This window comes from Astatotilapia calliptera, chromosome 14 (assembly GCF_900246225.1).
Source record: "Astatotilapia calliptera chromosome 14, fAstCal1.2, whole genome shotgun sequence".
Lineage (NCBI taxonomy): Eukaryota > Metazoa > Chordata > Actinopteri > Cichliformes > Cichlidae > Astatotilapia > Astatotilapia calliptera.
Genome location: NC_039315.1, coordinates 7,363,835 through 7,388,962, shown reverse-complemented (window position 1 = coordinate 7,388,962; position 25,128 = coordinate 7,363,835). Strand labels below are relative to the sequence as shown.

The following is a 25,128-nucleotide window of genomic DNA, read 5'->3' as shown; positions in this document are numbered from 1 at the left end:
CTACAGGTTGACTGAGTTATTACTATAAACTAGGCTATGTTTGGGGTTCATGAACAAGGAGAAAAGATCATGTTTGAAACAAAGTGTCAGAGGTTCTGTATTACAGTGAGAAGTCATTTAAAATTTCACAAAAAGGTTTGTTTGAATTGTGAATTTAAATATTGTCATTGCCTTGATTAGCAGATATTTCCAACAGTCTGCTGATTGGAATGAAAAACAAGCAACAGCTTTTGTAATTAAGTAATGAAAGATCACTGTAACCCACAAATAAAAAAAGGAGTTGATACACATTTCCGTTTAATTTATTTTTACCATATTATGTACATCTGGTTTACTGTGAATTTCTGCTTAATATACAGATGGCTACACTGTTGAATTTAAGTCTTAAATAGAAAAAGGAATAATTCATTGTGAAGGATGGCGAGAACGCTGTTCATTTGCATGAAGTTGATGAAAGAAATCTTGATAGTTCTGCTGGGTGTCACAAGGGAGATACATTTTATGAAGGTTATTTGTTGTAGATACACATTAGGAAGTAACAACCACAAAAGCTATCATTAATTCTTCTCTTTAAGAACACACAAACTAAAATGTGATTATTATTTTTGTTACCAGAACCATTTACACTGAACTGTGCTGGTGTTAAAAAAAAACACACGCAAACTGTTTGCTGCTCATATTATCTACATCTATTTGTTTTAAATTGGTAGGCAATTTAATATGACCAATTTTAGTTTGGTTTTCTTTTGGCATCACCGGTGTAATTTGGATGTTAAAGTAGAGATACAATTTGTGTCTTCTGCTTGTGACCTGGCCAAAAGCCAAAGATCCCCATCAGTCTGATGGTGCTTAATCAGACTCTGTAATTATAGCCTGCAAAGCTCAGGCCATCTCTCAATGCACCACAAGTAAACATGTTGGAGACCAAGCCTCACCCTAAGATCAGAATTTCAAATCAAGAACGTGGGTCATATTTAATTAAAAGCTTGATGAGAAAATACATTTAATTCCAAGTGCAATTAATTATTGAGGTCTGTAATTGGGAACTCTGGGTGAGATGTCTAATGAACCCAGTTATGCCTTGTGACAGATGTTTTGACATGTAGCACAGTTTTATTTTTTCACAGCTGTGTAAATTGGAACATTTTGAAGTGCAAAAAGGTTGGGAGTTTAAGGTGCCACCATATTGTCTCAGTGGTTGCTTTCTCATTAGCACATTTTTATATATTTCTCATTTTAAGGTCATCAGTATCCTCTTGTGTTCCCTTCCATTCACCCTGGGTATCTAACTAAGCACAATTAGGCTGGTCCCCATCTATTGTTAGACTTTAAGGTCATCCAACCCGGTAAAAGGCTCTGTAGCCCCGGTCATACCTGTTTGTATGTCTTTCAATACCTCCCAATATCTTAGCAATCAATTACTTTTATAGTGAATTATTTTCCACAGCCAAAAAACGTTTTTTCCCTTCGTTGAAACCCCTTTTTGATTTAATCCTAGAATACACAATATAGATTCAAAGTCCTATATTTATGTGTAATGATAAACACCTGTGCTACAGTAATATTTGAATATACTATTGTTTTTTTTCTTTGTCCTATGCAGTATCAATTAGTCATTGCATATACAACTACATAATATGTGCTTTTTTGGTATATTAACAAACATTAGTTAGAACACAGGTATAGAGAAACAGACAGATTGTGTTTAAATTCAAAGAGCAACAATTGGAAGTATTCATTTTACCACTTAAACATGATTTATACAGAACATCAGAAAAAAGCATCAATATGAATTTTTGCAGGTTTTAGCTCAAGGTCTTAGCTTTTTGGTAATTTCTTTGTTCCATCAGGCACTCAGATTGGATGGATGCTTTGATGTGATGTCTTTTTTCCATCCCAGCTGGCATAAATATTTTTTTCTGCACTGAACTAAGCAACACTGAAATTGCTATTTAGTCATAAATGTATTTGGTCAGTTTGCCATTCACTGAAAACATGCGCATTGTAGCACATTATGCTGCAGGTATGAAACAAATCCATTTTTCATGTTTCGTTAGTTTCTTTTTATTTATTTATTTTTTTAATTAGTCCAGTATCACGACATGGATGAAAGATGAGTCTCCTTAATACATTAGTATGAAGATTATGATGCACTGACAATAAAGCATGGAGAGCGTGACCAGAGTAAAAATCCTAAAGCAGTGATACATCAGGGTTCAATATTAAACAATGCCAAAATGGGAGGATATATTTGGTATATTCCTTTATGAGGTGAGGCATGTATAGTTGATTTAACACTCTGAAGTGGCTTCTAGGCTTTGTTTTATTTATTTGCTTCGGCGTTACACCGAAAAGTTGCATGTTTTGTAATTAAAATGTTCCCCAGCAGCCAACATGATCTTGCTCAAAGACCATAGAAAGGTGTTTCTATATGTTTAGGTAAGATATGAATCACCAAAGGCTGCTCCTGAACACATAAAGATTGATTGGCCAGATGGCTGAAACATTTTTCAATCCAGGGTATCTGAGATTGCACACTACAGCGCGCTTCTTTGAAACACCACATAATACACAGCATCTTCTCAATATAGCATCCTTTGAACTGTGCGCTAATTGGAAAGTGCTATGATCAGAGGACTGAAGAGTTTATTTCTGTGGCAAATCACAGATAGCAATACGGTTTGACTTCCTCAGATTGGCTGAGAAGTCTTCTACTACAGTACCTCTGCCTCCTAATTGGCACATGGCGTGACTCAACTTCCTGATAAGTGAAAGGAAGGCACAACATGTGCTCAGGACAAAATGGACAGTCCTATAAAGCACAATACTCGTGACAGGTCAGCGGCATCATTGGAATGTAGACACAGCGTGTCAGTGCCAGCGGCTGTCATGTTAGAAGTACCTTGTTATTCCTACTACCTGTCTTTAGTTTGCAGGCAGTTGCAGCAGCCATATTACTATCATTGCACAGTGTTTGCAAAGTTTGAAAGGCAAGCAAAACCAAATTAGGAGGCCTCTCCACTGGCTCAGGTCCAGTGCTCTGCATATCATAGATACCACGAAGGCGCTGAAGTAAATCTTTAAGGATGGGAGAGGGAGGCTCTTTAACCATTTTCCATTAGGGGCCTCAGGGACAGATGGGATGAAGAACGGGGCTCACAAAGACGTGATTACTAGGACACTTGGAACGACATTGTGCCTGGTGACTTTGTGATTGTTCAGCAATGTACACTGACTCTTTCCATTTTGCCAGTCAGTGTTGAGCTACAAATCAAAGGAATGTCATTCTGGAACTTACAAAATGGCAAATAAAGCCATCTGTCTCTTCTATGGTTGCCTTCCACGGACACAGTCACTTCCACAAGCACTGGGCATGCACAGAACAGATGCTGGTATTGAAGATGAACTTTTATCATGTTAGGGAATGTTTGCATTGTGGTTTCCCTGATAACCACTCCATTGCTTGTTGTCTTTATTCACAAATCCATGCAAATATTTTAGTGAGCATTTGGTACTGCTTAACAAGTGTGCCGAATAAATTATTAAGGACTCTTAAATACATCATGCGCATGCAGTTCTAGACTTAATATAATGCCAGTTGCTTAATGATGCAAACCGGGGGATTTGTGTCTAAAACCCTTTTGTTTTTACTCTGATGAAGACACAATCATCTTCTAGTCCTTTGTTTTTGGAGGGTTTCTGACCGTGGCCTAACGAGCTAATGCTGGAACTGTATAGTTGTAGAGGACCCTTTTCAAATAATGTATTCTCCCGCTTCATTATTATTATTGTTATTATTATTATTATTATTATTATTATTATTATTATTATTATTGTAACCAGTGGTAACCACTTTTATCTGATAGCAGGTTGATTCTTGGTGCAAACTCCAGTCTCTGTGCTAGCGTCGGTTTCCTCCCACAGTCCAAAGACATGTTTGTCTGTCTCGCTGTGACGGACTGGTCACCTGTCCAGGGAGTACCAACATCTCTTGACCTATGCCAGATGGGATGGGCTCCATCCCCCTGGTAACACTAATCTACTCAGGCAGTTAAGAAAATGGGTACATAAAGTTAGTTGTAAGCGAAATCCAGACCAGTACAAACATTAGTCTCGTTATTCTCATTTTGATTCTTTTTCGAGTAAATGCAGTAAATTGACAAACAAATTTCTGTCACAGTCATTGTTATTCTTAGTTCTTGCCGTAATCTTATAAAATGACTATCAAATTTCTCCCCAGCAAAAAGATTACAAGAAATCAGTTTGACTTTTGTTTTGTGAGCTATTAATGTTATTATTATCTGTTTTGTATGAATAATCCTGAAATGCTTATGGACATGACTCTGTGCGCTTATAAAGGGGAAACAGAAATGAAGAAAACAGCGTTGTGCTGTAAAATTGTCAGTTAATTTCTCTCCTCATAATTTAATTGCATTATAATATCCTTGAGGAGCTTAAGAGAACCAGCTAAACAATAAAACAGCTATATCGAGTTTCTTGGCCTTTTCTGCTGACTGTTTACTTCAATATTGGCTTTTGCCTTGCTAAGCTTGCCTTGTCCATTCTTTTATTGGTAATCTGTCATGGTCGGCCCCTCCTCCGTCTGTCCTGCGCTTTAGTGCCATTGTTCCAAAGGACATTTCTTTTGTCGACCTTGTAAAATATCCGTGTGCTTCATTCAGTCTGTTCACATTGAAACACCCCTTGTGTCTCCCTGCTGATTTGTTTTTTCTTTGTCCTAACCGTCCCCTAGTTTTGCAGGGGACTGTAACGGTAATGTGCTTGGAAAAAATGGTACTCCAGTGTTGGTGTGGTGAGACAGATGTTGTCCCATGGGGTCAAGATAGCATTCATCTTGTGATTTTACTACTCAGCATTTTGCGAAAAAGCCTGTTAACCATTAAACCAGCTATTGTTCCTTATTCTATGTACTTCCTCTTCCCACCTTGCAGCTGACACCTTTATTATATTAAGCAAAATGAAAAAGAAGCAAATAATAATAGTTCTGTGAGAACATTAAGGTTATACGTTTTCAGCTTAGCTATAATCCAACTTTAAAATGGTTCTTAGCATGAATAAATTCTGAAATTGTCTTATATTTCACATTTCAGCCATGCACCTTTTTGGATTAAACTGGCACCTGCAACCCATGCAGAGACAGATGTATCAGCTGTCAGAGGACAATATAAGTGGCCTAACCTTTCCTACAGACCTGAGCTTGCCACCACTTGGCAGCACAGGCTTGGAAATACATGACCGCAAAGGAAAAGATGACAGTAAGTACAGTTTTTATCAGAATAACTTCCATCCATCCATCCATCCATTCGCTTCCGTTTATCCTTTTCAGGGTCGCGGGGGGCGCTGGAGCCTATCCCAGCTGTCATAGGGCGAGAGGCAGGGTACACCCTGGACAGGTCGCCAGTCTGTCGCAGGGCTAACACATAGGGACAGACAACCATTCACACCTAGTGGCAATTTGGATTATCCAATTAACCTATCCCCACAAGTTGCATGTCTTTGGACGGCATAACACAGGACAGAATAACTTATTTTATTTAAAAAGACATATGTTTTTTCTGAATGGTACTTGCTATAAGTAAATAATCTTAAATGTAGCTGTTCTTGTTTTGATGATGAATTCTTGCACATTCATTTGTGAAAGTTTTTCAGATCTCAAAGTTTTAAAGATGACATTTCAGAGCTCTTGTGAGTTTATTATTATTTTGTCATCCAGTTTCACATTTTGTTCACTTGTCTCCATGGCATGGAGAGATCTGCATTGTAATCCTGTGAAAGTTGTTGTAAGTGGGAAAGTGTTATTTGTTCCTGGAGGGAGAAAATGGAGCAGCTTAAGGGACTGAGTATCCAGGGGCTGGAGGGGGATTAGCCACTCTGTCCCCTTCAGAACGGATGTGAGCCTTTCATCTCCTAGCTCGGGCTGCCTTTCCTGGCAGCCAAAGAAAGCATGTGCTCACCCAACGGTACCAACTGCTCAACTCAAAAAAGTTTGCTCTGTTCCATTCCTGAACAAATGCGCCCAGATTTAACCATGTGATTTGCCACTGGCATACCACAATAGGTAGAAGATAGAGCTATTACCATATAAATGAATCCAGGAGTTGTCTTTTTCATTTACTGGGCAGCAGAAGTGTGTTTAGCTTGCCATCATGACTATAACAAAGCTCAGACTCTGCACAGCACCAATTGCTGATAGGAAATCAATAACTATAGTTTTCTAAATAAGTTAAAGTTTGCTCTGCTATCGCTGGAAACAATGCTGGGCTATCTAATGTTTTATCAAGGTGATTTGTACAATGTCGAAATTTGATATCGTTCTCTCTTTCTGGTTCTCGTGTTTCCATCAGAGCACTATGCTGTAGCTTATCTTGCAGAAGAAAATAGCATTTATTTAACCATGAGGCCCATTATCACTTGTCCCGGGTTATGATTTATTTAAACAGCCTGATGAGTACAACCATTAATGTGCTGCATAAATACGCACACACGCCAACATGTGGAGAATGTGCCTGTGTGCTGCAGCATTATGTAAAACCCAAATCTGGGAGACGGAGAGTGTGTCCTGTATACTCTGATAAAACCAACTGCCACTGATTGACTTTTGCGAAGACTTCCATCTGGTGTGCCATGTGTAACCCTAAGTGTCCTAGGGGTAGTTTGTATGGATGCCTGTTTTAGGCGACTCCACAGCTGAAATTAGCTCATCTACATGTGCAAACAGATGTTGCCCTTTCCGCAGAGTCCAATAAGTTGTATTATGGAGCATATGGACAATTTTTAGCAGTAGATGCGCTAATACCTGAGTGGGTAGTAGCATTAGAAATCCCTCTTTTCTATAATTACAATTTTCACTTTATTACTTTTCCTTTTTACTATCAAAGTACTGATGCATTTCTGTTTTATCAAGTATTTTCAGTCCCATACCCCTGCAAACATATGTACTTTCTTTTATGTAATACAATGTTACAATGCAAAGGTGGGATTATGTGTAACATGTAAGGCAGGGGTGCCCAATCCCAGTCCTCGAGAGCTACCGTCTTGCAGCTTTTAGATGCATCCTTGCACCTGAATCAAATGAATGGCTTGTTATCAGGCCTTTGCCAAACTTGATGGCATGCTGAAGAGGTAATCAAACCATTTGATTCAGCTGTGTTGGAGTAGGGATGCATAGCTCTCGAGGACTGGATTGGGCACCCCTGATGTAGGGTTTATAAAGCACCTTGAGGCAACTGTTGTTGGATTTGGTCATATATATATATATATGACCAAATCCAACAACAGTTTGGCAACTCAATATTAAATTGAGTTGAATTAAAGTTTAAAGACAGAATGCAATAACTTACTTATCACTGAAATTCAGTGCTTAATAGAAAATAGGACATAGTGAAAAATACCAAATATTGCGGCTGATTGATAATAAAAACAAAAACACAGGGCAAAGGGACATATTTGCAACTTTCTGGCATTACCTTGTCTTTTTAATAAAGTGAAATAAGCCAGACCTTTCATGAAAAGGTCATTGTCTGGATGGAAGCATTTGTTGCTTCAAAACCTGCATTTGTTGTTCAGCGTTTATAGAGCCTTAGCTGAAGTTTCATCTGTGCACTAATCCACCTCCATATCATCATGGATGCTGGCTTTTTCGGTTGAGTTTGAGCATTAATGATAAGCCAGATATTTCTCCTCCTCTTTAGCGCAAATACATATATATCAAGTACATTTGATAATGGTTTGATTATTTGATGATGTGTATATATATAGTATTCGCTGGATTCTACTAATTGTTCAATAATCGATTGAACAACTGATCATGAAATCCCCTGTTTTATTTTCTTAATAGTTCGTCCTTTGCATTGAGTTTTTATACTTCACAACTTTTGTTTTGTTGCACTTGTCCCCAATTTTTTGAAACATGGTGATAGCACCAAACCAAAAAACACTATCTCTGTTCATGATACAATTTTTTGTACTGAAATGAATAATGCTATCTCATGTTGAAATGTATTTTATCGTGATCATGATCATCATTTCTTTTTAACAAAAATATTTTTTCTATTTGCCATATCAGAAGACTCAAAACAGGACACTTCAAAAAGTAACTGGATTTTTGTTTGAAGACTATATTTTCTTTCTTTTGTGCTCTCCCCTCTAGTGGAATTGTGACTGAAATTGCTGGCAGTGGTCGGAGGGTTCATTCATTATATTTTTTCACTGGCTGTCAGCGGCGTGATTGAATATCTGTGATATGGTCAGACTATCATGCTCCAGCAGACTGAGTCCCTCTGCCATCCACATGGTGGATTAATGGTGTGATCTCTTTGACCGATTTACTTTGTGTGCAATGCAGGCAAATTGGACAGCTTGTTCCCAGATGACAGCTATATAGATATGGGAGAGATTGACGTGGGGCGTAAGGTCGCACAGCAGATTCCTCCTGGTATCTTCTGGAGATCCCAGGTCTTCATTGATCATCCCATGTACCTAAAGTTTAATGTGTCCCTAAGTAAAGATGCCTTAGTGGGGATCTATGGAAGGAGAGGTCTTCCTCCATCACACACACAGGTAGGCAATATTTACATGTCACTGATGCTGTTACAGTAAATGTATTCTACTGCACTTATTAATAGTATGACAGGTGAGTGCAGAATCTAAATGGTCGATGCACTTAGCATGTTTGAATGTTTGCGATGCCAAATCGCGTTACTCAATGTTGTGTTTTGTTTGCAAAAGACAATGGTGTATTGTAAATGTGATGTTTTATGAAAAAATTTCCAATCATGCCTGCATTGTACAAGGATTCTTCTTCTTTTCCCATTCTTCTTCTGCCACAAAATATAAATTGGGATATTGTTTAAAAGAATCTATCTAGCCATGTAGGAACGTGTCATGAATGCAAACCAATTCCGAGTTTTCTCTATTCTATTAAAAATCGCTTTCTTGTTGCAGAAAGGATTTATGGAAAACTTCTTCAGGTTCAATACCATCTGAGAGTCGCACAAAAATATTGGGCAGATTTTCCGTCTGTATATAGCCGAGAATGAGACATGTCATGTTATTAATCATACCTTGCCACTTGCTTCACACAGTTGAGATTACTTCTGTAAATGCAAGTGCTGTTCAGCAAAATTGTTTATAGCATGAATTTTGTTTCCGCTAATGTCCAGTGATATTGATTTTTCAGTCAGCCAACAGAGTTGCCTGTTTCCTCTATTTATGCTTCAAAGAAAATCATCTAGAGTGGAGTTTTCGTAATGTGGCTGATTACACATAGAATGGCAGATGAGTCAAGATTCCCTTCCTTATGTAAATGAAAATGAAATGCCGTCTCATTGGTATTCATTGACTCAAAGCTGATGTGAAGCAAATCGGTGCAGATGTTATTTGGTAAACACTAACTTTACTTTAATTCCTCCAGCTTCCCTTTTTTCCACTGTAATAGTTTCAAACAAGGCTTTTATAAGATATGCGGACTCTGAAATTATCTCAGCCCATCCAGCCACGATGTGCCAAGACTTAACTCAAGCTCCTCTAGAATGATGAGTTATTCATGCAGACCAAATGATGCTCCACTATAAAGAGGGCTGAAAGCACTCAAGTCTCATGTGTCACTCTAATGGTGTGTCTGCGGTCCATCCATCAGTCTTTCTCACTTTCTGTGTTTCTGTCTGCAGTTTGACTTCGTGGAGCTTTTGGATGGGCGGCGGCTCCTGGCTCAAGACATCCATGGTCTGGAGGGGCCTGTGGCTATGCAGCGAAGCCTAGTACCCATCACTACACATGACACAGGCTTTATCCAGTATATGGACACAGGCATCTGGCATTTGGCCATCTACAACGATGGAAAAGAAACTGAAACTGTCTCCTTCCTCACCACTGCCATAGGTGGGTGCCCTGGGCATGACCTGCTGCTAAAACCTGTAATAGCAAACCGTAATCCCTATAATACCAACCAGGAGCGACTTTACCGCAAACAGCACAGACTTGTAGGCCATGAGTCAGAAACACTGAGAGTTTAAGAGCCAAGGAAAGTGCAGGTTAATCAAGGTGAAGCTGAATATTACAAAATCAGGACATCAGTGCTATCCCACCATGCCCCTGAGTAGGGCATTGAGAGATCATAATATCCTCATTACCCTGAGTGTCTTCCAAGCGAATCAGGGGTCCAGCTTCTCAGAACCATTTGCATACAATTCAAAGTATGATTGTACCCTCCTGCTAGTGCCAGTTTTGATCACGATTTGCTCCAATTTCCATCTACTTTCCATATATCATTGTAGGAAAGATGTTTCCCTCCTCTAACTGTGTGGCACGCGGCTGTGTTTCAGACATACGTCCTTCTTTGTGGAGGTGACTTCATTTTGTACACTCCTCTTTGTTCTCCCTAAAGCGCCTTTGATTAGCACTGCTGTATCAAGCAAGGTGTGAGAGGGCCTAAGGTGTCGACTTTCACGGGGATGGCAGCTGGGAGCTGTTCTCACATGCTCTTTAATTAAAAGCTCCTGGGCCAGAGTCCATCTGTGACAGGGGCTGTGCCAGGCAGCAGATCGATGAGAAGCTGTCCTCAACACCAAGTGGAGACAGGCAAGAGATGCACTATGCCCTCCCGCTGTGCCAACAACAGCTGTAATTCAATACTTAATATATGATATGACACAAAAAGGGGGAGTCAGGGCAGTATGTTTACTCGTGCTTATTTCTTCTTGACTGGGTGTGCATGAAGGCCTCCTGTGGTTTACATAAGAGAAAACATAACTAGGTAAGGTAGTCTGGGGTGGGGCGAGAACTCTGTCTCGATTGAGTCGTATTGGAGCTGATCTGCTCACAGGAGCTCAGAGGGAGGCAGAGGGGCCCTTTTTAAAATGGGTCACCGGTTAAGTGCCCTTCAGCAGAAACTGAATCTTACCAACTGCCTCACTTGTATTGAGCCGTGGAGAAATGGAGTTGACCTTCAAGTAGAACAGCCCAGGTGTAGAAATATATGTGAACAATATCGAACAGACACACTCAGAAACACCAGCAGCATTGTTTAAAAGACACTAAAAGTTAAATTATTTCTGTGTTTCTGACAATGCTCGTAGAGAAAATTTATATATAGATCTTTTTCCTTGCCATCAGTGTACTCTCTATGTGCAGCAAATGAAGGGTTTTCTTGGTGCACATAGCCATGCCATAATACATCTGGGGGGATGGAGCGTCCGTGTCTTTAATCTGGGTTGCTCCTCATTACTTGGCTGTGACTCCATGGCAATGTGAAATGTGTCCCACTGAATGTTTTGTATCACAACCCTCTGGAGCATGAAGCCATTTGTCCCTGCTGCCTGGTGCCAGAAATGCTTCAGCCTAGGCACGGCAAAGCAAAGGGAAGCAAAAACCCAGCACCAGTGTCTTACTCTATGTCCCGTTTAACTCTCCAGCAGAAGTTCTTTCTGTACACAACCACCCATCATCCAAAGGTATTGAGCAACCTTAGAGAGCATGGCAAGTCGCTGATTAAACTTGCCTACTGCGCACTACTCTGTCCTCACCGACTGGAGACCCACACAATAGTTAGCTCCCCTGATATGAAGGGTAATGAATTTCAATGAAGCTCTGCTTGAATCCATGATTTATGCGCTGGCCTATGTTGAGTGTGTGGCTAAGAGATATTCAGGGCCTCCTTTCCATGCTCTCAGAGGAATCAGCCAATAGACATGGGCAATGTGCAGTCTACTAAACTGCAGCATTCAGAACAGGAGCACTCCAGTTCATGATTACTTAATTAAATGTGTATGTTGCAATGTTACAATGTTGCTCACCTATCAAATATCTCTGATATAGATACAATAACCTCTGTTATTGATGCTGGTATTCTAATGTCAGGGTATTGCGTTTGAATATCTCAGAGCCTTTCTTTATGAAAAATAATGGTAACCTATTTGAATCTATTGTATAAAGTGCAAATCTGGAATGTAATTATAAATCTGGGTGGGAATTGTTAATAGCTGGCTTGTAGACATCTATTCCTTTCCCCTAACCTTCAATCACTGCCCTACCTACACTGCTGGTCTCTGTAGCTTTGAGCAAAAAGTCCAAGCCTGCTGCTATAGTTAGATGTTCTTGTTGGAAGCCATCAAAACCCCACCAAAGTGCTGATTGCCTCAACCATGCCAGAGGATAGTTTCTCCTGCATCCCTTCACTAACACAAAATGGCAAAGGCAAGCCTGCAGCACATTAGATATCCGCAGCATTTCTCTGCTCGCTGCCTCCTCCTCCTCCTTTTTGCTGTATCTCTGGTCTGCCTGTATCTCTTTCTCCCTCCTCTCTTTGTCTTTTTTTTTCCTCGGTCTTGCATTGCATCCTCAGTGATGATTGACTCTCCAGAGTAAAGGGAAGCTGAATCCATGGCTCACATTTCTAGCCATTTGTGGAGCACAAGAGATTCTTTGTTCTGTAAGTTTTGCCTCAGAGTTTCTGCTGCCTGAAGGCAATGGACAAGATTGAATATTTTTCAGCACCATTTCAGGCTTAATTCAGTGAGCATTGTGCTTCAGATTCCTGCTGCTGTCTGCAGAGATCAGTGGTCAGTCTTATTTCTAATAAAAGCAAGTGCCGGGACATGGTTCTGTAGCACAAATAACTGTTTTGCCAATTAATTTGATTTTGTTAGAGGGATTGCTAGAGGAAAGCTTGGAAAGAGTGTGCGTGCTTTGCTGATTGTTTGCATCAAAGTGCCTCAGTTTAAAGCCATACAGTTAATTGCAATGGCCACGTCCAAGCACTGCATGAAAATTGTAAATGACAGTGTAATTTATAAGAAAAACTTACAGTGTAAAACTGAGATCACAGAATAACTCACGATGCCGTCAGATTTACCAGTCACAGCAGATAAATGCGGGTTGCAGACACTGTGCCATAAAAGAGTTAATTAGGCAGCTAGTACATGTGGTACTTAAGAGACTTTAATTCCTTTGTAACTTTTCGTAGAAGCCTGAATAATTAGAACTTGTACCCTTTTAGTGAAAGCTCATATTTGTTGTGAAACATTAGTAACACTCAAAATGTTTTGCATTGAAAAAGAAATGTTGACAGGATTGGATCCTCCATGCTTATGACTGTCATTAGCAAAGGGATAATAATCAACCCAAAGAAAATGAGTGGGAGGAAAATTGTTTTTCAAACCACATTACTCAGAAAATCTTTTGATTGCTCTCTTGCAGACTCTATTGATGACTGTCCCAGTAACTGCTTTGGGAACGGTGACTGTATTGCTGGAACATGTCACTGCTTTTTAGGATTCAAAGGACCTGACTGTGGGCGAGGTGAGTCACTATCTCACTCATGTTACCTCTGTTAATCATTCAGATGCATTTTCCAATTTATATTCTCTGCATGGCTCGAACAAAACAATTTTACTCCACAATTGCTTTAGTTGTACTTAAGATCTGTTTTATTTAATTAGGCAGTAATACTCGAAATGGTTCAGTACTCATACTGGAGTATTGGGTTGCATATGAAAGAACTCTATAAAAAGCTTTAGATTATAGGGCTAGTATTCACTCATTCTTTCAATTATTAAAGAAAGGCTCTATTAGTTTTTCTCCACATAAAAACAAATTCAGGCAGCGTGTTAGAATGATGGTAGGTTGTTTTTGTTACCTCTTTACACATACTGAACTGCCATCTGTTATCCATGTGTTGATCAGCACCATGCCTGACACTTTAATTCAGCTAATTTTTGTTCTTATGTTTTTTACCAGCCATTGTTAAGACGTTAGATATTTGTTGGCTGCTTTTGTTAGAATATATGGCACATCTGCTCTAGATGCCAAGGTACAGTAGTTTGTGCTAAATAATATTTACCAGACAGGACACCCTTTAACATTTTGGTCATTGTCAGAGCGAGGCTTTAACAAACACTCACTATTCTTTGTGCATGAAGAAGTCCATTCAGATGGATGTATGCTGTCTGCTCTTTTCAAAGCTGCCTGTCCAGTGCTGTGCAGTGGGAATGGTCAATACCTAAAAGGTCGCTGCATGTGTCACAGCGGCTGGAAGGGCTCGGAGTGTGACGTTCCCACCAACCAGTGCATTGACATCACTTGCAGCAACCACGGGATCTGTATAGTCGGGACCTGTATCTGCAACCCTGGCTACAAGGGGGAAAACTGTGAAGAAGGTGATTGTTTTAATATGTCATGGTTATGTATCCTAAACTAATAAAATCCTACATAATGTGGCTGCTGTAACCACCGTCTTAGCCTGTTAGTGCTTGACATTTTACTCATAATGGGAATGGCTATTAAGTTGGTATGGCTTACAGTCTGTTGAGTAGTAAAGACAGGACATCCTCTATGAAGAGCATTATAGCCATAACAGTTCATAAGCCGCATCCTAGGTGACTTTTCCTGTATAAATCATGGCTATAAGGCATTATGTTAATGGAAACAGTCCATTTATTGTCTGAAATTCTGAAAAAAAGTCTGATGTTAATCTTCTGGGAACTTCAGATTCATCCTTTGCTGGATAAGGCTTGACCAGATAAGATTGAAGGAGCCATTGTGTTTGTCAGCTCTTGAAGGCTCTCATTTCAAGATGAAAAATGGACCCTGGGAGTTTGATAAATGGGGGTTTCTGACATCCATAGGCCCCCATTCTATTTTAGGTGGAGCGTTAGCCATAAGGAGTGGAGGGGAATGTGGACGAGAGCCCTTTAACATTTTTACCTTTCTTCCATATGACCTTCAGCCACAATGATTAATTGCCAGGAGAGAGTTTCTTGTCAGTTAGCCTCTGATCTTTGTGCCTTGTGCCCAAACCATCTGCTAAGAGGCAAGAGATCCTGTTTGTCTTACTATAACAGCCTTTATAGCCATTTATGTCATGGTAAAGGGGAGCTGCCATGCCGTGGCCTACAGCTCACAGTGACTAGATATTGCTCGTGCTTGGTGCCCGTTTGCCATCTGTGTGTACCATGTAAATATTGTTTGGTAGAAAAAAAACATTAATATTCTGATCATACTCTCCCACAACTCTTGTTCCTTTCAAAGTGAACACTCATTTAGCACGTCAAGGGAAGGCATTAATTTGATATTTGTTGACTAATTGAACTTGTACGGTGTGCACTGAGACAGTGTACAAAAGCCACTGCATGGGAAGCAAATGCAAACTCTTCAAACTGTCTAGAAACTAGAGTTGACTATCTAGTTTTGCCTAGAGGTCTGGCTGTTGCCCCAGGCTTTCCTTACCATTCCTGTAGATTCTGTTAATGGTTTTGGTTTATTCAGCTTTGAATTATGCATTATGGTGGCTTTGATTTGTGAGAAACATGCTCTTATTAAACAGCCTTCGCTCTCTGAGAGGATTTTTTGCTGTGAGATAATGGGAGGGTGCCAGCACAAGCGTGGGCAGTACCTGTAGTTTTGTGCCATGAGACATACTGTGAAAACAGCCATTTAATTAGCTTCTCTGTAAATCTTGTCACTGATTTTTGAAAAAAAGATGGACCTCCTTGAATAATTTACCCCCATTGGACACGAGCTAAGCTGAGTGCATCTGCAGCTGAACTGCAGCCTATTCCAGTTGCCATTGTACTTTGGCTCAAATAGAGATGCCAGGTTGCCTCTGAAAGAGAGAAACAGCAGGTGACTAGTGTGTCTAACACTCTCTCTTTGGAACCTTTTTAGTGGACTGCCTGGATCCAACATGCTCAGGCCGAGGGGTTTGCGTCCAGGGAGAGTGTCACTGCTTTGTCGGGTGGGGAGGGCCAGGATGTGAGAGCCCTAGGGCCTCCTGCATGGACCAGTGCTCTGGACACGGAGCTTTCCTGGCAGACACAGGAACCTGCAGCTGTGATCCCAACTGGACAGGCCATGACTGTGCTACAGGTGAGTACTTCACTCAAAACAGAGTAAATATTGGCGAAAGCCCTTCTCACAGGCCAGTGCTGATTTAACTCTGATTAGCAAGTAAAAAAAAAAGCAGTGCATCCACAGAAAATGTTGCCTTCAGTTCAGTTCAGTTAAATGTTTCTTAGTGCGGAATATGAGCAGGACATACACAATTATTAATGTAGCTTTTCAAAGACATAGAGAAAAAACAAAATGTAAATACTGAAGTAGTTTATTACTTATATCTTGGCATCTGGTCAGCACTGTGAGTGAATAAGGTAGCACGCGTTTAGTAGCTAATATAATTATAGGTGATATGTATAATAATTTTCAGGTTTAATGGATCACAACAACAAAATACCTTGACATCTCTTTTAGTGTACCTTTGGTAATTGCTTTTATCCTTTCAGAGGTAAATATTTGTTACTTTCTTTAAAGAAAATGGCTCACATAAAAGCCATAATTATTCTCATCAGTGATCAGTAGGAGGTCCTTCGATGGCTATCAGATTCTTTTGATTTGGTTCTAAATGTAATTCTCTTACAAATGGTTGTAGTTGTAGAAAAAAGAAAGACAGATAACAGAGATGTTGTCAGAGCCATGATCTAATGCAAGTTTTCGCTCTTTTTTGAGTTCTGGATTTCTTTACATCAGTGCATTGGTTCACAGCTGACTTTTTTCCTGCTCTGAAGCGTTGTTCCTATTGCGTTCATCTCGTCCATGGGGAATTGTTATTCAAAGTGTAGAAACAGCATATGATACAGTTTCATAGCTAGAATATACCTTCTACAGGATGTAAGCACGAAAAAAAGGTTTTGTGTTTTTTACAATATAGGTTACAAGTAGATTCTTAAAGTGCCGCGAAACATAGGTAACATCAGATTTGCACTCTGAGAAGTCTAACCAAATTCACATTAGAGGGAAAAAAATTTTTTTTTGTCTAAACATGAAGAATTTAAAAATTCACTCGACATATAAATGTGTTTATATTTGTTGACTGTATTTGTAGCAGATGGAAGTTTCAGAGAGCTCCAGCTCAAATTTGTTTATACAGGGACCAGAACAATTTTCAGTATTTTCATTTGCACACAATTTGGATCCTCAGAAAATATTTTTGAAAAGACTATTTTAATACACCAGTCGCTTTGCTTCATGAATCCTTTTATATTCTTGGCAGACGCAATGACCTATTAGGTAATCCTGAGGATTTTAAGGGGAAATGGGCAGTTAGTCTGAGTTTGCCTCACAGAGAAAAAAAGCTCTGCAAATGATGATGAGCTGGCTTTTTATTCTCCTTTATCCTGCTCATTGTAGAGTTTTCTGTGGTCTAATACGACACTAAGCTTGGTGGTAGGGTAGTATAGTTGGCACCGATAACCTTTCAGACATGGCAAAGAAAAAGATGGAAAGCTTTCGATACATTTTTCAAGATTCTTTATCGCCTCTTGCACTATTCTTTTAAGTCAGAAACTCGTTTTCTCGTGTTGCTTTGGGACAGTACAGCCTAGGTGAGCACGGCTGGTATAATGCTGTTAGTAGCCATAAAACAATGCCTGAGGTTTTATGTCCTTTAATATGTGTGTTTTTATGCCATTTTTGCTATTCCTCCACCCAGAGGAAAGTTTGTTTACTCTGTCCTTTAGTGCAAATGGTAACTGCCATCATGGGAATGGGGGTATTTCTCACTGAGGGCTCCTCTGGCCACAGATAATGAGGGTTTGCCTGCAGGCTGTAATTGGATCTTTATCATGTTAAAGGTTTCTACTTTGTTCCAAGTGAACAGTTGTCTCACAGTCAGTTTGAGTCTGTTTTCTCTGACCACTGTGTGTTGTAGTAACTGGTTGAGTTTATGGGAGAGGGGGGGATTGTGTGTGTGGGGGGGGTTTTTTTCCCGCATTTTTCTTGATTTTTAAAAAAAAAAAATTGTGTTCTTGAGCTCAATCACTGTTGTTTACTAATGTTCACTATGCTCATTACTACTTCCTTCTTAACTGTAATATTTTTCAGAGGACGTAGAAGGTGTAGTTTGACAGAAAATATTTTATTCATAAAATGATTTATAAGCTCTAACTATTCCGTGTTTGCATGTGATTTCCGTTTGTTTGTATGTTGGTGTGCATAAGCAGCCTGTCAGGCACTAATACTGCCAGCACACTTTACCTAGAAATCAAAAGTCAGATGGAAAATCAGCATTTGCATACTTTGTGCTGAGCTGTAATTAGCAGAAGAGAGTGATTCTGATAAAAGCTTTTTAAGCTGGTAATGCCATGTTATGGTTTGTGGCTGAAAATACCACTCTGATTTAATTTGTAACAATGGCAAAATAGGCACTGTAAAGGCGGTAATTGACTTATTACAAGATTTTACCTCCAGTTTGGTCCCCTGTGGTCAAATTTGAATTGGCTTGGCTAATAAGCCAGGAATACATGGCTATTGTTCATCGTTGCCCATACTGCTAAGCCCCTTTTATTACAAAGTAGTTAATAAAGAGGTTAACATTTCAATGAGATTCATAAGTAATCTGTCAGCGTTTAATTTCTTTCAGCTTTCAGCTTGTCATACTCTCCCTCGAGTTCATGTGATGAGGGTAATGTCCCAGGCTCTATCACACCCAGTCAGGGAGGTCTTTCAGCTGCCACACAATAGCATCAGCCAGGCTTTACAGCAGCACTGTCTTTCAGTCTCCTTCATTGCGTCAGTGTACTTCTTCCTCTCGTGTGCAGCACTTAGAGAAAATGAAGAAGAAAACCCCCCCCCACCAAAAACCAGTGTATTCATATCCTCTGCTTCAAATCATTTTGTGGAATCTTGCCTCCTTCCTGTAGACCACAGTAGAACATGTTGCAAAGCTTTGACCGCTTCGTGTACAAGAAGGGACATAACGTTTACAGTTTAATCAAAATGGCAGAAGTGACATTGTTGCCATTTCTACAAAAAGTTTCAGCTGAGCATTTTTTCCTCTTCACGCCTTTTGTAGCACAAAAAGCTAAATTTACAAAAGAGGAGAAGAGGAGAGGAAAAGAATAAGTCTGCTAAGGCTGCCACAATCCTTGTCTTTTCTTGGTAATGGACTTATTAGATTTGTATTGTCAAAAAGGATTGCCCCTTATGAGGTGCAGGAATTTCTTTTCAGCTGCCATCAGACAAGGTAGTGGAGCGTGGCTGCCTTTCCTTGACAATAAATTCTGGATTTGTCTTTTTTTCACCCTTGTCGCCTTGTCCCATCACCGCCTTGTCTTCCCTTTTCCATCCCACTTCCACCTCCCCCCCTCCTTTTCTTTCTTTCTGTCTTCCCCCCACTCTCTTTTTTTGTCCCTTTCTATTTCTCTGTCTCCCACAGAGATTTGTGCATCGGACTGTGGTGGTCATGGCATTTGTGTTTCGGGCACCTGCCGCTGTGACGATGGCTGGATGGGCACTGGGTGTGACCAGAGGGCGTGTCACCCACGCTGCAACGAACATGGCACTTGTAAGGACGGCAAATGCGAATGCAGTCCGGGTTGGAACGGAGAACACTGCACTATTGGTAAGATGGGAATAGGTTTTGGGTTTGGTTGGGGCGGGTGGTGTCTCTGTGTTTGGGAGGGGTTTGGGAGGCCAACAAAGGCAAAGACTGACATTCTGCCTGCCTATGTGAAGGGAAGGGTCTAGGTGGAGAAGAGTGGGAAAAGCATGCTTAATTGAATTTGTGCAACTCAGTAAAGCATGAACAGGTTTACTCAAGGATCTGAAGCTTGCCTTCATGCATTTTAATGTGGGAATGTGCTAAGGTGTCCTTTCATTTTACTCATCCTTTTCCTCATCTTTTTCTTTGCTCCCTTTCCGTTTACTATTAATTTCAAATGCTTACATGTGAGTCATTGTGAGTAGGTCAACCACTGCTTTTCGCTGTGTTTATGCTAGCGATTGTTCCCCTCCAAACACTTGCAAAGTAAGGTTTTCAAAACCTTGACTGAATGTCAAGAGCTTTCCTGAAAACCTTGGCTCACATAAGCCAGTAGAAAGTTCAGCCTACTAGAGTCATTATATGCTGTGTATTTTGCAGTGGTTCTATGCTAGGAATAGTTCATGGATTGATCATTTTGGTATAGTTTTTGTATTTTTGGGGGTGAAAAAAGAAAACAGTTTATAATTAAAAAGAGCAGCATGGTCTACACAACACTTTAGATTGAAAATGTGCTTTCAGCATGTTTGCTTTGATGGAGGTGGCACTCCCGCTGTGAGCATTTTGTGAGCATTTTTCTGTCACCGGGAAATGGTGACTGCAGTAATATGCAAACATCAAAGTGCCCCCAAGTTGTTATCATAACTAAGCAGTAGTTGACCTCTGTTTGTGACCTGTCCTCTTTGTTTCACATGCCCTTGTTTGACAGGATGGCATGAAGATAATTTAGTTCTGCTGTTGGATTTCTGAGGTTTGACAGTTTCAGTTTAACTTGAGGTCATTAAGAGAAGTGTTTTAATGCAGTTAGCTTTCTGATATTTCTGATATTTTGTGTCAACGCTGTCAAACCTCTATTAAACATTGGAGAAAATCCACAGGATATGCTATGTGATGTCTGCTTTGCAAGACTGCAACTTTGGCATTCTGTGTTCATGTATGGATGCATCTCTTCTCTTCTCTTCTCTTGATAATATTGGATAAGCTATTTGAATGGATTTATAGAGCTATATAAAAGATGTACCAATCAATTGACCACAGACTGCAATTGGCTGGCAGCCTGGACCGGTGACCAGCCAGTTAGTCTCATATAAGTCTGATTACAAGTGGATCCACTTCATGCATGGATAACACAGCCCGACAGACACGCTAACATGTCATTAGTGTGTGTCTGTGGCCATAAGCAAGTTTTTTTTTCTGATTATTGTGGAAGACGCAAAATTCACCAAAACTTTGTAGCAATAAACGTGACACTAGCTAGACTGAAGCCAGCAGACTAAGTAAGAGTCTCAGTATGAGTAGTGAAAATATCTAAGCCGTTAACATGAAAATTATGGAGATGGGTAAAAAACAGAAAAGGGTTGATGCCCTGTTATCTAGTAATAAACTTTCTGAAAAATAAAGTAAGTAATTTAAATCTAAATCTATACATATTAAATACAATTGTATATGCTGTAATATAAACCTGTTGCAACTGCTTTTTGTTTATTAAGGTAAAATATCTCGGGTAGAGGTGGGTGTACTGCAGAAAGCGCACCTCTGTCCAGTAGCACACTTTATTTTCACTTGTTTAACTTAAAGAAAATTCTGTGACTTAACTTCTGTTGGGGGAAATGTAAAGTTTAATTGTTTAATTATTCAAACCTAATTTTACATTGACAAAAACTTAATTTGTGCAAGTATGTGCTGTCAGTTATAGTTTTCAGGAAAAGAAAGTACTATGCGCTAGTATTCTAGCACTTTTTACATTTACTCCATGTTTACTTCAGTGCTGTTGCAGAAACAAATGTCCAAGTGGTATACAGTATGACACATTCATCTAAACGGAACTACCAAACGGAGTATGTGTTAAAATAAGGTCCGCAGCAGTCAGCTTTGTGTTACTAATATAGGAATAGAATTAAACTAAAGCTCTGTCACTGTTTGCTGACAGCTGTTACTGAGCAAGGTGCCAAATGGACAAAGATCTTTTTTTCTCACAGCAGTCTCATGCATATTTTGAACCAGGGCTGCATGAGCCTCGACTCAGTTTGTGAATGTTTTATACACTGGCTTTACATTATTGATGGGGCTTTTATAAGTGCCATATTGAGATCCCCACTGAACAAGAATATTCTTCCATGTCGTCTATTTAGAAGCTAAAGATCTCGATTTGAATCAATTTTCATTATCGAGAGCTCCGCGTTGGCCTCGAGTCTCAAGCTGTGGAGCACAGGAGATCCGATTTGGCCCGTGCGCTGGCAAAGCCTCTGGCGACCTTATCATATATAGAGGTGTTTGAAGATTAAAAGCACCGTTTGTTGAACATCCTGACCTCCTGTGCAATATCGCTTAAGAGATTTAAGGGAAGTAACGTGCGCATCAATCATGTTGCCTTTTAAACACTCCCCTGAGACGTTCTGCCGATCTCAGCAGTTACTAAATAGTGACAGATTTCACTTTTTTATCCTTTTGCTCGCTTCCTCTGACTCTTTCTCACTTTCATTCTCTTTCTCTGTGTTCCACAACTTTCCCTGCCTTTTTTCCATTTCCATCTCTCTCCTCTGTGTTGGTTCGTATTTGTTGTGTTGCTTGTAGTGCGTGCATGTAATGCTTCACGTCAGCATTTTTCGTCTTTTTTAATTACCTTTTGTACTGTAAACTAACACATTGCCTTGCTGTCCTGTCATGGAAGTGGCACTGTTCAGACCTCCCTTATATGTCCTGTCTTTTATCTCCCAAGCTCACTATCTGGATAAGGTAGTGAAAGGTATGGCATTCCTCCTTCCTTCTATTTTGGCCTCCTCCCATTGTAAATCCAGCCAGCATTAACAAATCATATGCACACACCATGCTTTTCCCCTACATTGACATATGCAAACACTATGCACTTCTTGTTCAACTCATTCTTAAGATCCCACATCTCCCATCAACTTTTATTTTACCATATTGTCACACAGTAATCTCCACTTAGCACTTTCGCACCTGGTTAGTGAATTTATGGGGCTTTCTTTATGTGTTGAGTAATTGGTGTGCTTGTATCCTTTCTTTCTCAATTGGGGGATGTTGGGAAAGGGCCTTTATAACCTGTGCCATGCATTATGAATGAGCATGCAGCTGTGAGAGGGGCCTGATAGGTGCTGAGGCCGCATCCTCTCTAATTAAAAGAGTTCATGGTCTGGTTGGTGCTGGGTAAGCAGGGGGTACAGGCTTTGCTGCAGCCCTGCCTTCCTGCCTCCAGCTACCCTTCTTGCTCTCACTGCGTCCTTGGTAATGGACCACCTGGCATAGGATGGTCTGCCAGAGGAGGTCTTCGAACACTTGCAAGCTCACGTTTGGAGCTGTTTCAGGAAGGATTGGGTAGAGCTCAGCAGGGACTCCTCTCTGAAAGGCATGCCAATTAAGTTGAAGTGGTGCCAATTGAAAGTGTATTTTTATTTATCCCTCTAATAAACATTGTGAGCTTTCTAATCATCTGTCTCTACTGGTTTAACCGCAGTTGTTTTGTCCATTTGTTCAGTAATAACACAAGAAATGACCGAAAGTGCCTGGACACAAGGCTTCAGTGCACAATCTTGTTTTTATTGGAGTTCTAGATGAGTTTTTGTTTTACTTATAATTGCTGAGAAAACATTTGTCAACATGCCTTATACAGTAGTTATTGGCCGCTCTCCTAAGCAGCTGTTCACAGTTCATCAAATGTCCTCGGCCCATGGACTGCTCTGTAGTGTGGACAAACAGCTCCAATTGAAAAAGCCTGAACCAAACTTATTTACCTGAACCAAACTAGTTATTTAACAGGTTTAAATAATCAAATAAGGATTTGGGTTATCTGGTGAAATGTGTTCCTGATTACTATTTTATATTATGTTTTACTATTGGAAATATAGTTCTGTTTTGGGGTTCTTTTTTCATGGTTACAATAAGACGTGATTGTAGTGCAGAATTTTAGCTTTAATCCAAGAGGTTTAACAGTAGTATTACACTGACCTTTTATAAATTATAGCCATTTGTATACATAGTCCTACATTTTCCGAGCCTCCAGAGTAATTGGAAAATTGATTAACATGCAGTTTCACAACCAGGTGAGCTGCTCATATCATTATTTTACGACAGTTTCAACAAATAAAAAATTTGGAGTTGATTAACATTTTGAACATGTATTCGGTAGCTTCTCGCTGGAATTCTCAAGATTAGGTACAAAGAAATGTTGATGCAAGTGAAGGAAAAAGCCATTGCATTCTTAAAAAATAATAATAATATAATAGTAAGAAATTAACTTGAGCCCTAAAACTTTAGTAATGCGCAAAAGAATAATTTGGTACAATTTGTCCCAGAATGATGGGAAGTTGAAAAGTATACAGTAGTCAAAAGAACTGCTGTTGATCTGAAGAAAACCACACTGTCCAACATGGTTTAGACAATGTTATGGCATGGCTGTGTATGGCGTCCAGTGTAACTGGCCACTAGTGTTTATTGATCAAACTACTGAAAGAAAAGCTGGAATAATTCGAAGTGTACGGGGCTGTATCTCTGCTCAGATTCAGCCAAATGCGACAGAAATGATCGGACGACTTATCACAGTGCAAATGGATAATGACCCAAAGTAAACTGCACAAGCAACTCAAGAGTTTCTCAAAGCCAGGAAATGGGATATTCTTCAGTGCCCAAGTCAGTCATCTGATGTCAGCCCAGTAGAGCATGCTTTTCAGTTACTGAAAACAAAAATAAAGGCAGAGACCCACAAACAAGCAGCCACTGAAGGTGGCTGCAGTAAAGGCCTGGCAGAGCATCTAAAGGAAGCAAGCACTGCATTTGATTACAACTATGTGGTGTAGAATTCACAAAGTCATTGCCTGTCGTGATTTTCACAAAGTATTTAAAACAGTGCTTATTTTTAAAATTACATTACTTTTTTCAATGACTGCATCAAATTGCTAGGAAAACCAGACCTGCTCTCTTCTAAATGAGACATCGGGTCTCAATGGGACCACCTGTATACATTTTTTATCCGGTCTTCCTTCTCTCACCCCACCTGGTCTCGGCAGATGGCCGCCCCTCCCTGAGCCTGGTTCTGCCGGAGGTTTCTTCCTGTTAAAAGGGAGTTTTTCCTTCCCGCTGTTGCCAAGGTGCTTGCTCATTGGGGGTAAAATGAATGTTGGATTTTTCTCTGTTTGTATTATTGTAGGGCTGATAATGGGGGACTATGTAAAAATGACTGCAATTCCTAAACAGTGAATGCAATGCTTTTGTCGTTGTTAAAACCCTTGTGCACTTGAATCACATCTTGATTTATTTAAATTCTAAAAAGCAGCATTAAAGCAAAAGGGGAAGTGTTGCCTATGCCATTAAAAACATTTATATGGGATAAATGTGCATAAGTAAAAGCAGTGTGGGCTGTTCTTTGAATTGTTTATGCTATGACTCATGTCATAGTGTCACCTTTACTCTGTAGCTAACCGAGAGATCTACAACAGTCATCCCCCTAAATGCGTATACTTGTTTCTGTCTCACTACTGATCTTTCTCCCATTCATATGTCCACCAATCACTACACATGTCTCTTCTTTTCTCAGTATCTCCCTCTTTTGCTCCCATTCTTTC

General features: G+C 39.9%; 1 protein-coding gene across 13 annotated transcripts in view; it reads left to right on the top strand.

The window, feature by feature from the left end:
- tenm4 (teneurin transmembrane protein 4) overlaps nt 1-25,128 on the top strand; it is a 198,362-nt gene that overhangs the window by 123,386 nt on the left and 49,848 nt on the right. For 9 of the 13 annotated variants that reach the window (XM_026192532.1, XM_026192543.1, XM_026192540.1 and 6 more), the window contains 8 exons: nt 5,112-5,276; nt 8,366-8,580; nt 9,690-9,900; nt 13,216-13,317; nt 13,980-14,174; nt 15,682-15,882; nt 19,226-19,411; nt 22,269-22,295. In XM_026192532.1, coding sequence (XP_026048317.1) covers nt 5,112-5,276; nt 8,366-8,580; nt 9,690-9,900; nt 13,216-13,317; nt 13,980-14,174; nt 15,682-15,882; nt 19,226-19,411; nt 22,269-22,295 — 1,302 coding nt within the window. The remainder of the gene's footprint in view (nt 1-5,111; nt 5,277-8,365; nt 8,581-9,689; nt 9,901-13,215; nt 13,318-13,979; nt 14,175-15,681; nt 15,883-19,225; nt 19,412-22,268; nt 22,296-25,128) is intronic. The other 4 variants (XM_026192544.1, XM_026192542.1, XM_026192539.1 and 1 more) reach the window with 1 other exon arrangement.